This window comes from Zingiber officinale, chromosome 6B (assembly GCF_018446385.1).
Source record: "Zingiber officinale cultivar Zhangliang chromosome 6B, Zo_v1.1, whole genome shotgun sequence".
NCBI lineage: Eukaryota > Viridiplantae > Streptophyta > Magnoliopsida > Zingiberales > Zingiberaceae > Zingiber > Zingiber officinale.
Genome location: NC_055996.1, coordinates 52,030,366 through 52,042,716, shown reverse-complemented (window position 1 = coordinate 52,042,716; position 12,351 = coordinate 52,030,366). Strand labels below are relative to the sequence as shown.

General features: G+C 44.5%; 1 protein-coding gene across 1 annotated transcript; it reads left to right on the top strand.

Annotated features, from left to right (window-relative positions):
• Window positions 1-9,500: 9,500 nt before the first annotated feature.
• Window positions 9,501-10,937, top strand: LOC121990172 (senescence-specific cysteine protease SAG39-like). The gene is made up of 2 exons (XM_042544369.1): window positions 9,501-10,007; window positions 10,087-10,937. Exons 1-2 carry the CDS (start codon window positions 9,551-9,553, stop codon window positions 10,677-10,679), a joined length of 1,050 nt encoding a protein of 349 aa, XP_042400303.1. The 5' UTR covers window positions 9,501-9,550; the 3' UTR covers window positions 10,680-10,937.
• The last annotated feature ends 1,414 nt before the right edge of the window (window positions 10,938-12,351 follow it).

Here is a 12,351-nt window from a genome sequence, read left to right as displayed (position 1 = left end):
AGTCTTTCATCTGGCTCGCGACACCAGGACATTCCACCTAGGGTTACCACCCCCTAGGACTTTTTGCCTGAAGTCATCGACCTGCCAAGACTTTCCGCATAGGGTTACCACCCCCTATGACCTAGGGTTACCACCCCCTAGGGTTTTATTCCTGTGCCTAACCGCAGTTAGGACTTTCCTGAAATCCTCAAGTAGACTTGTTAGAATACAAAACATCTTAACTTTGAATTCTTTGCCATTATCAAAACACGAGTTCGATCGTCGGATGCTTCCCGCACCAACAAATAACAGCGTATGCAAGGATGGTCACCCCGCCCACCTCTCTGCACCATGACCCCTGTATGGTCGAGAGGCCGGATCAATGACAACTGTACCACCCAAAGGCCGCCACTCCCACGAGTGACCGGATGGACAGGTGCTGAGTAGCTAACTAGCTACACAGCGAAGGGGGTCCCTGCTGCTCGTACTCCAACTACCACTCACCCGAGTGGCCGAGTGCGACACGACAGGACAAGCGACATCAACAACAGCTACCACTCCCTCGAGTGGCCGAGGATGCGGCATGCATGCAATGACATGATGCGAACAATGCAACAGTCATCATATATATATAAGCATAAACGGGTATGCTACATGAAGCCAGCATGCTCAATATCGTACATAATAAGCAACAGTCAAAACATACAAACATAGTATCTATTATCTGCTACTGATCATGGACAACAACAAGAGACTGTATAGATATGGAACGAATTTCTCAAAGATTGCGTGGAAGTATCAAGCGTAGGAAAGTAAGAGTGGAGTAAAGGTAAACAGTCCTTATCCCAAAATAATTCATGCACTAAGGTCAAAGTACTAAAAGAAAACAAAGCAATAAGTACCCGCCTTTATACGTAGATCGTGTCCAAATCATCTTCTAGTCCGTGAAATTGCATCGAGCTCAAATCCTATAATTATATGATATAGGAAATTTAAGAATCTATTAATCAATAATTAAACCCTATTGATTAATTAATCAACTTATTAATTTATTCCTCTATCTATTGATTAATTAAATCAATCTATTAATTAATCAATTAAATAACTTATCTATCACAATCGATTAACCCAATTAACGAATCAAGTACTATTCTGTAATCAAAATTACTAATCAATTCATAGATTAGTTGAGTTAAGACACTTACCGTAACCTAACATGAAATAATAAACTTGATACCTCATTAGCTACTTCTTCCTCGGCAGCGAGGCGACACACAGTGCCGACATCCATTACAGTTGGCAAAAGCTCGAGTGAGCAGCTGTGGTTGGCGGCGTCCTCGACGAGGACAGGGAAGACCGACGGGGCTATGGGGCTGCTCGCGTTGGCGACGGGGTAGGAACAACAGTGGCCGCCGGTCAGCAAAGGAACAGACACAACGCCTACGTCAGCCGATGGCGTGGCTAAGGAGTGGTGCCGGCGGTCGGGCGCACATGTACTGCTATGGGCAGAACAGGGGCTGGCGAAGTCCGACGATGGCATCCGATGAGAAGGATGATGGCTATAACAAGCTGCGGTGTGGTGGAAAATGGAAGGCGACACAGTGGCTTGAGGCTGCGGCAGCCCACCGAGATGTGCAGCAGTGGTGTCATCGCACAGCGTCGTCGACGATGGCAGCGTAGTCGCACGACAGCAGACGGGAGGTCATCACCGGGAACAAAGGAGATGCGGAGGAGGCAGTCACGCGGAGGCACAACGATCGCACAGGTGATCGCGGCTGCTGCTCTCGATGGCTGTAGGATGGGTTCTCCGGCGAATGGCAGGAAACGCGATGGTGGTCCGGCGCCGTCGAGCGCACAGCGCCGTGTGCGTCGCGAGGAGGAAGCGGCGATAATAATTCCCTTTTTTTCTCAACTTAGGGTTTAATAAAGAAAAACCTAACCTTATAATCAATCAACTCCTCATTTAAATGGATATTTTAAACAGGTTTTTCTTTTACCCCCATAAAAACTAAAATAATTTCTATAAAATCCATAAAAATTCTAATAAATTCTATAAATGCATATCATATTAATTTCGGATAGATTATCCACTAAAATATATTTCTTTTCCTTAAAATAGTCTATTTATGTTAAATTTTAATTATTTACATATTTATCTATATTTTTGGGTATATTACACGCACTTCACCTTTTCATGCTCTAGCCAGTCCAGAAGCTCCATCGTACCCTCCAGTGTTTTGAACAAGGCTTGAGCATCCCATGGTTCACTGGTGCCTGAGAAGTTCTCGGGCTTGATTCTCTGCCACTGGATCAGATAGGTTTCTCTCCTTACCTCTGCTGCTGGGGCTACTGGTGCTGTAGGCTGGACTGGTGGAACCTCTATAACTACTGGGGTTGCTATGTTTGGTTCCGGGGTGACAGTGGGAGTGTTCTGTTGATTAGCCTTTAAGGTGGCTATCTCCTGTTGCTGTTCTGCTAGCTGCTTCTGTAACTGAGTCACTACTGCTATAAGGTCTGGGGGAGGCACTGAACTGCCTGCCTCATGTTGGGGCTCAGTAGCTAGTGCCCTTCTAGCTGGGCGTCCTCTTGCCATTTCTAAAGGAACAAAGGACATACATAACTAGAGCATCATGTTTACATAGCTAATACTATCATGTTAGTTACTATCACAGATAAGCATACTTTAGTTATCTACAAACATGAAAGCAATAAACATAACAAAGTGAGAGGTATTCTTACTTGGAAGCTGCAAGTTCAATGCTGATGTGTGTGTAGGAAGTATGAAACTTTCTGCTCTGATACCACTCTGTAACGACCCGCCTTCTACTAACTAGGCTGTAAGGCCGGACCATCACAATATGCTGGGCTAAACTATATCCATGACCATTACTAAGTCTAGGTGCGGAAAACTGTACCAAATTAAACCTTTACTAAACTAATACCATTTCTTTATTCTACATGTGCTAAGGGATGCAATCTAAGGTATACTTGGCATATCTTGCATCCCCTATGGTCAAGGAGCTGAACTACAAGGTCTCTTGGTCGAAACCCAGCTTCCCAATCGATCCAGATTGAACTCAATCGATTGCAAGCTGTTGAATCGATCTGTGGATCGATTCCGATGGCTACTGTGCTCGGGTTAATATTCTGGATCGATCGGCTGATCGATCCAGACTAGCCAATCGATCCATTGATCGATTCCAGAGCTCTCTGTTCGCGGGAGCGATTTCCCCGATCGATCAAATGATCGATCCCCAAACTCTCTGTTCGCGACAGAATGCGACTGGATCGATCGGCTGATCGATCCAGAAGCTTACTGTTCGCGGAACCAGGCTCCCAATCGATCCACTGATCGATTGAGGGCCCCCAATCGATCCACTGATCGATTGGGGTTTCTGATTTCATATCAGAAGTCTGATTTCAGCACTGTTTCGTGCCAAACTCACATACACAAGTTCTAAAATAACTGGAAAACATTCTAATAGCAAACAACTAACATTCTAAACATGGTTACTAACAAGCTAAGCAGATTTTCTATAATTTCATGCACTTAGATAACTAAATAAGCAAAGAGTAACATGATAAGAAAACTCTAAGTTCTTAAATGTTCTAGTTCTTCCAAGGTCTTTATTCCAGGTTCCATCCACACACATCTTCATCGCATTGCCCTCCAGCCTCCGCTAGTCCATCCTTCCTTTACCTTTATCTACAGTATAAGGAAAGAGTATCTGTAAGCTTTCGCTTACAAAGAAACCATCTACCTCACAAAACATGCATACGATGCAATTTATGCTTTGAAAACATGATATTTGAAACGTGTGCTGAGCATGCTAAAACATGGCATTCCAATATACAAAACATAGGAACCAAAATAAACTGATCATGGCTATAACTGAAATGTCAATAAGCAAGGACTAAAGTGAAACATACTGAGCTAAACTAAAGCTGAGCTAAAACTGATTTTAAAATATAATCACCTAACTGATTGTGAATTTGAAAGCTATTATCATACTAGATAAAAATACATAATCATGCTGCTGATGGGCCCGGCATCTGTACGTGCTATGCGCGCATCCCTAACTAAACCCGGGTTTGCAAGTCCTGAATTTAGTAGGGTTACTAGGTTATCTGAACCTAGGGACGACTATGGGAGCCCAACCCAATGGATATCTAATCCAGTACAGTGCCACTGAGAAAGTAAAATACTGAACATAAGCTAATAATTCTTGTATTGCTTTTACTAGGGTGTCTAACCCAGAACTAGGTTATCTGAACCTAGGGGCAACTGTGGGAGCCCACCCATTAAACGTCTAGTCCCATAAAAGCTGTAGCAGGACTAAATAAGCTGTAAAAATGCTTCTATTGCATTCATCTAAGCTATTAAAATACCTATGATGGCATTTAACTGAGCTAAGCATTTAATCAAACGTTTGATGTGCGCTAATTCACACCCTATTACTGAAAACCTGCATACGGCTAAAACAATGCATAAAAACATACGACTAGCTACTTATACTGCAGGTGAGGGGTTTCTTACATCCTGCGCTAGATTTCCTTACGATCTGATCGCTAGATTTCTGGTGGAGAAGATCCCTTCGTCAATCTCCTCGCGTCTACGTGTTCTTCTCGTGGAGAGGAGCGTCCTCGTGCCGGAGTTGTCGCCGGAAGGTGCTCTTGGAACCCTTGGGACGGAACCCTAGCCTCTCCTTGGCTTTGGCGTGAAGAGAGGGTGCGGGAGAAAGGGGTTCGGCGGTGAGGGTTTGAGAAGAGAAAGTTCCCGATGCAAAATAATAACTCCTCACTTAAAGTCCCTATTTATATTAAGTGGGTAATTCGGCCCAACTCAAATATAAATATAACTGATTCCCTTTCTTTTCAGCACGGCCCTGCTGGGTTCAATTGGTTACTAAAGCTATCTATAAGACATAGGGCCTCCTAGGTCTCGGGTTCAATTCCCGCGTAGGCTATTCTATGATTCTATTTATTTTTGCTACTTCTGCTACTCTAAAAATTCTGTAAAAATATCCTAAAATTCCAGAAAAATACAAGGATATTTCTAATAATTATTTTGAGAATTTTCAGGCGTTACACATGTGAATTCTTTGGGACTTCGAAGAATGTAACTAATTGTAAAGACATTTTGATAAATGAAAAATGTCATGATCTAATCATTGTATATGTCTTTGTTACATTCGAATAAAAGTCTCGATAAGCATGTTGGCAGATTGAGATTGGTCCACTCATATGGACAATCATCTCTATTTGTTAAGTACAAATAAAGGTAAGACCGTTGCTTATGGGACAGCTTATGTAGCTGTGAATACATACCCATAAATTAAGGTTGCCTTGATAAGTGTGTCAAGATGAGATCATTTGTGTAATGATTGGAATAAATGCACCCACCATTTACTGAATCTGCTTAAAGGCCAGATTAGAATTCATATGTTGAATTTAGGATTAGACATTAGATATGTATAGATCAAAATCTGTACGATATTAAATTTGGGGAAAACATGTACTCTTTTTAGTAAAGAGAATAACATCGTAGCATGTGATTCATACCATATGTGCTATGGCGACAAGAAGGGTAGTAAGAGAATGAATCTCTGCTTCTCTACTATGTGAGACCCTTGAAATTATAAGTTAATCTCGATCTTACCCTAAGTGACTATTTAGCTATCTACTTGAAGTTCTAATCAGTGTCTGTTATTTTAGCATGTTTCCTATTGGCTATGGATGATTCGGTCTATGGAACATAACTAGGAAAGTGACTGATTAAAATGAATAGATTCTAGCTAAAATGGAAGATTAAGATTGATTTACATCTGTGAATTTTATTCATTAGTACTAGTTACATTTTTAGTTCAGTACATAAAATGTAATTGTGAATAATTTGTTTGATTGGAGATGTTGAACATGCTCTTGACATATAGTTAATATGAGGGATTAGAGATGTTCATAATGATGTAAATAATTTAATCTAGGGTAAAGGTAAGTCATTTATGTCTCTGATTCGTTCTATGGACATTTGTGTCACTGATTCGTTCTATGGAGCAGCTAAGTAAGGTGTGACAATCTTCTTAGCAATTGAATGCTCAATGTGCTTGTTGTCGCACGAACCATTTTCCTTAATGTATGAAATGGATGTTCTTACTTGGTCTTTGTAATAATTAATTTTGATCTGGTCTTCGTGACTTGATCCTCATAAAATCTACGTGACTTATTTGGTATTTGTGACTAATTTTGCTTTGGTCTTCGTGACATGATCACCTTGAAGTCTATGTGACTGACATGGTCTATGTGACCTTATGGATTGACTTGGACGAGTGGGAGATGTTGGGTGTTACAAGAGATAAAGGGGTTCGTCTCTCTCGTTGCTGCAAACGCCTCTTTGCTACAAATGCCAAGGAGACAAAGGGGCGTCCTTTCCCCTTCATCTTCCTCAACCTTCCTATAAATGGAGCGTCCAAGCAATGAAAAAAAAAATGCAACAGAAGGTGATGCGAAGGTGATCAAAGAGGAGCAAGCGAAGCTGTGAGGTGATTTGGTCGAGAAAAGGAGAACGTCCAAAGGCTGGGATTTGGCTCGTGAACCTTGAAACACTTTCCGGTTACTCGTGATCGTGTTTCCGACAGCAGCGACGTCCGGCGGTTCTTCTACGATTTCTTCGGGAGATCACTGTGAGTGGTTACCGCTTAATTTTGATTTTGTTTCATGCCCTCAAAGAACTAACAAGGATAATAGTTGATGACAAAGGATTTGCTTCCTGGGTTATTATTTGATGAGACTATTCTAAATTCGAGGATGAGTTTTTTTAATATAGGATGATTAATACAGGAGGAGCTGAGCTTCAACTGACCATAACTTTTAAATCGAGTATTATAACAAAATGATCTATTGTGTGTATCGAAACTCATTTAAAAATCTATATTTATTATCTAGTGGAATTTATAATCGATCATGTTTTAGGTTAAAAAATATCATTTAGGATCTTTTAAAGGTTCCGAACAACACATTTTTTTTTAGTATTTTTTGTAATTTTAAAATTTTAAGTAGTTAGGATATTTTAATGTTTTATAAGTTATTTTAGGGTCGAAGGGCGAATATAAACGGCTATTTAGTTTTTTTTAGAAATTATCTTTTATTATTAAATCAAATAGATCTTATTTGGTAAAACTATTGACGACAATTTCTCTCAGTTTATCAATTTTTTTTTTTATCTGATTTCCTCAATTCCTCTAAACTACCGCCCGTAGAATAACGTGGCTGACGTCCACCCAAAGAAAGCCAGATGTGCTTACAAGTTGTAGGTTGTGTCTTTTGGGCTACAGAATGCCGATACGAATTCATCTGTTTATTGAATTGGCATAACCAAAGAAAGCAGTGTATGTGACCCCTTTTTAAAGAGAGGAATGTGAAGAGTGAATCTTGGAGCACGCAAAGACATTTAGGAAAGTGTGTCATTTATGGAAAATTGGCATAATCAAGGGTTGGAGAACGGATGCGCATGCGGGAAAGTACCACCTATCATTAGCATTTATGGAAGGTAATAATTCTGAGTGGAGTATTAGGAAAGGGGCTAGCAGTTAAAGAGACATACAAGCAAGGGTCAGCAGCCAAAGAGACACAAAGGCCAGGTCAGGTAAGAACAGGGCTTGGGTCTAGTCAGTCGGACTAGAGCCTCCTTCGACTATACTTGAGGGGAAGGCTTGTGATACGGTGTATGATGGAGCAGTCGGATAGCTGACGTGGTCAGAAGTCAAGTTTAAGGGATGGTCAGAAGTCAAGCCAATGTGGAGGTCAGAAGTCAAGCCTATATGGAGGGCAGAAGTCAAGCCTACGTGGCGGTCAAAAGACTGGCCAGCCCACGTGTAGGCCAAAGGTCAGAATTACAGAGCGGTCATGGTTGAGCTTATGGGGCATTCAGAAGTCAGGCCTACAGGGCCAGTAGGAACTTGGAAGGCAGGACGTATAGGTTATGATAGGCGGCTTAAGGCTCGTAGGTCAGGACTCACAAGATAAGACAAGCATAACAGGAGACATGGATCAAGACGTACAGGTCAAGAGACACGGATTAGGACGTACAAGGCGGGGTATACGGACCAAGACGTACAGGTTAGGATAGGCGGCTTAAGGCTCGCAGGTCAGGGCTCACAGGATAAGACAAGCATAACAGGAGACACGGATTCAGACGTACAGATCAGGAGACACGGATCAGGACGTACAGGGCGGGATATATGAACCAGGACGTACAGGTTATGATAGGTGGTTTCAGGCTCGCAGGTCAGGACTCACAGGATAAGACAAGCATAACAGGAGGCACGGATCAAGATGTAGAGGTCGTGATATACGGATCAGGACGTACAGGTTATGATAGACGGCTTAAGGCTCGCAGGTCAGGACTCACAAGATAAGACAGGCATAACGGGAGACATGGATCAAGACTTACATATTAGGACTCACGAGATAAGACAAGCAAAACAGGAGACACAGATCAAGACGTACAGGTTAGGGCATATAAGATACAGTTACGGACTTACAGGGTAAAATACGGAGCAAGGCCATGCATACAGGACAAAACTTAAGGAGTGACAAGCAAAGGCCTCGACTAGCAGGGCGGTAAGCGCAGGTCTGGATTTACCAGGATCTATCGAATGGCAAATGTAGGGTTGGATGCACAGATCTGGATTTACGAGGAGATAAACACAAGTCAGGGAATGCGCCAGGGAATGCAGGTTTGTGCCCATAGGTCAAGATTTACGGGTACGAGGATCCAGGCCAAGGTTAACAGACCAGGGCGGATACACATTATACAACAATCGAGCCAGAGAATCGTAATAACCTATCAGAGAATAATCACCGCATGTCAGAAAATATGCTAACAGTCTAGGGCTCATTGCTCGTCGATCCCTTGGAGGGGCCGTGGAAACTTTTCCAGGAGGGGTCAGATCAACTAGGCATCTCAACGACTTTCCGTCAACCTCGAGGATAGCACAGTCAGTCACCGTCCGACTCAGCTTCCGGACGGGATCAGCGTAGAATAACATCCTTTCTAGTGTTACTATAGGAAGTGGAATCGGGGTTGCTTGTTGCGGTAATATCTCCTGAACGATCTCGGTTATAATTCGAGCTGTCTTCTGGTGTAGGAGTGACTTCCTTCATTCGAAGCACATCCTCTTCATGTTCGTCTTCCATATCTAAGCCTTAGCTCGGATTTCTAACTATTTGAAGTCCCTTTCACTGGATGCTCCATGAATAACTCCGATTAATTGTTAAATGTTAACTAATTATCGACGTCTCAAATCAAGAACAGAACTCTGCGTACGATCTTCGCAAAGAAGAGACGCCTGTTGGATCTCGATCACGATTAATCCAGTAATTACGGAGTCTTCCAATTAAATTAATCTCGCAACGCAACGTATTCCACGGCACGCAGCAAGAACAGAGCAGAACAGAGCAGAACAGATCTATAAATGGTCGAAGCCCGTCGCTTAATCTCTCACTAAGCTTGAATTAGTTGATCGATTAACTGATTAATTAATCACTTGTAAAAGCGTTTCGAGAGCAGCTGATGGGCAGAATTCCGACCGCCGCCTTCACCGTGAAGCAATGCCTCGTCTTGGCGGCCTTGTTCGCTGTAATATCAAGCACCGCTTGGGGGCGCAAGCTAAGTTATCCAGAGAGCATGTCCATGGCAGAGAGGCACGAGCGGTGGATGGCGCAGCACGGGCGCGTCTACCGCGATGACGCAGAGAAGCAGCGCCGCTTCGACATCTTCAAGTCCAACGTCGAGCTCATCGACTCGTTCAACGCCGCCGGCAAGCACAAGTACTCGCTGGGCATCAACCAGTTCGCCGACATGACCAACGAGGAGTTCAAATCTTCCTACACTGGCTTCAAGAATATGATCGCGGCGAAGCCGATCAGGAAGGGAGGATTCATGTACGAGAACGTGTCCGCGACGCCGAAGAGCGTCGACTGGAGGACCAAAGGAGCAGTCACTCCCATCAAAGATCAAGGGCAGTGTGGTATGCATAATTTGGAGGAACAATAATTTAGTTAATTATTGCTCCAACGGAATCTAATTCGTTTGCTCGAGCAAAACAGGATGTTGCTGGGCGTTCTCGGCAGTGGCGGCGATGGAGGGCATCACCAAGCTCACCGCTGGCAAGTTGATCTCTCTCTCCGAGCAGCAGCTGGTGGACTGCGACGTCCACGGCGAGGACCAAGGCTGCAACGGCGGCCTCATGGACAACGCGTTCGAGTTCATCATCAACAACGGCGGCCTCGCCACCGAGACCAAGTACCCTTACCAGGCCACCGACGGCACCTGCAGCAAGCAGAAATCCTCCCCCTCCGCCGCCGCCATCAGTGGGTACGAGGACGTGCCTGCTGACGATGAGGCGGCGCTCCGCAAGGCCGTGGCCCACCAGCCGGTGTCGGTGGCGATAGAGGCCAGCGGATCGGCCTTCCAGTTCTACAACGGCGGCGTCTTCACGGGGGAATGCGGAACTGATCTCGACCACGGCGTCACAGCGGTGGGCTACGGCGCGACGAGCGATGGCAGCAAGTACTGGCTGGTGAAGAATTCTTGGGGTGCCGATTGGGGGGAGAACGGCTACATAAGGATGGAAAGGGACGTGGATGCTAAGGAAGGGCTGTGTGGTATCGCCATGCAAGCTTCCTACCCAACTGCTTGAAGTCATTTGTCTATATATGTATATATATCTGCATGCGTGCATCGCTTCTCCATCATATATGCCTGGCGTTCAAAGACCCTTTTGTCATCTACTATATATGTGATGTATAGGCGTGTCCAGAGAGACATGTGTGCTTGTAAATGTATGCGCATGTGTAGCAAGATCTGAACATGTACCACTTACTATATGTTGCATTTGCATTGTCTGATCCAAAATTTTATAAATGTTAATGCTGCCTAAGCTAAGGTTTCTATGGTTCTTTTTGTTTTATTGATGTAGGATAAGTTGCGTTGGGGTTTGTGAGGCCCTAAATGTGCTAAGTCGATTCAAACTTTATAGTGTTCATACTTTTTGATAAGATTATCGATGAGATGCTAATGCTGTCTGATCTTGTCCAAAAGTCGATGAGATAAATATTGGAGATGTGGTGTTCTTGTTGACGTCCTGTGGATTTTACTCCGACCTGCAATATAAGTAGCGTCAGTATCGAGCCATGGAAGGGGTCCCCGGCGACGGCTCTCTGACGCTTAAGTCAGTCTTCGGCGAAGAAGAAGCAGCAAAGAGTAGAGCAACAAGAAGACTGCCGCGTAATAGTAAAATATCGCATACCTCCGCCGATACTTGGACCCCCTTTATATATAAAAAAGGTAGATCCGCTAAACCCCCTTTATATAAAGCTCCTATAGCGCGCGTACATGCTTCCCAAAGTTTTTCCTGAAAAGACTTGTCAGTAAAGTGTCCCTGACACAGTACCTTAACAGGCCGAGCATATCTCTGAAGTGACAGTGGAAGCTTCCATCGTACGATCCTGTCTGACCATGCCGCATGTCAGCGGCACTAGCTCCCAAAAGGATGTCCAAAGATAATATGTTGTGATTGTTGCTTGGCCGAGTGGAATAGGTGCTCAGTCGGAATTCCGTTGTCCGCGTTTTGTCTGTTGTTGGGCCGAGCGGGATAGCCGCTCGGCCAGAATTCCACTGTCCGTATGTTCTTTTGCTGGGTCGAGAGGAATAGCCGCTGGGCCGGAAGTCCACTGTCCGCATGCTCTATTGCTGGGCCCAGCGGGATAGCCGCTCGACCGGAAGTCCACTGTTTGCGTGCTCTGTTGCTGGGCCGAGCGGGATAGTCGCTCGGCCGGAAGTGTCCGCGTGGTCGGCTGATGTCGAGTTTGCTGCTAGGCCGAGCGGAAGAGCCGCTCGGCCCGGTTTCTACATACTGCTCCCTTTGTCGTCCACTTATTTGAGCGTCGGGTACTTGGCTCATGGCTGAGTCAAAGGTGATATCGGATCGGGCCTTTCTCTTCCCGATCGGGACATGCTAGTCCGATCGGCAAAGACTTCTAAGCATTGACTGTCTTGACTTTGACCTCCTTTGACCTCCATCATGGCCACAAGGTAGGGCCCTCATATCACTACATCACAAGCCTCCCCCTCAAGTCTAGCCGAAGGAGGCTATTTGTCCGACTGACTAGACAATTGTCTGAGTAGATTTCTTCCGATCGGCCTTCGACACTGTGTGGTTTTTGCTCGAGAGGCGACTTCACCCTGCCGGTTGGCCTATTGAAGTTTGTCGTTCGGCTGTAGGTAAGCTCCTCTCATCCGATCGGCACGACAAAGGTTTTCACTTGTAAAAAATCTCTCTTTGGGCTGTCTCGGGCGAGCGCGAGCCAGGC

What these genes read in the sequence shown, in the direction of transcription:
- LOC121990172 (XM_042544369.1), top strand. Translation starts at nt 9,551, where the DNA reads ATGGGCAGAATTCCGACCGCCGCCTTCACCGTGAAGCAATGCCTCGTC. An exon ending in CAAAGATCAAGGGCAGTGTG is followed by an intron (nt 10,008 to 10,086) that starts GTATGCATAATT and finishes CGAGCAAAACAG; the next exon opens with GATGTTGCTGGGCGTTCTCG.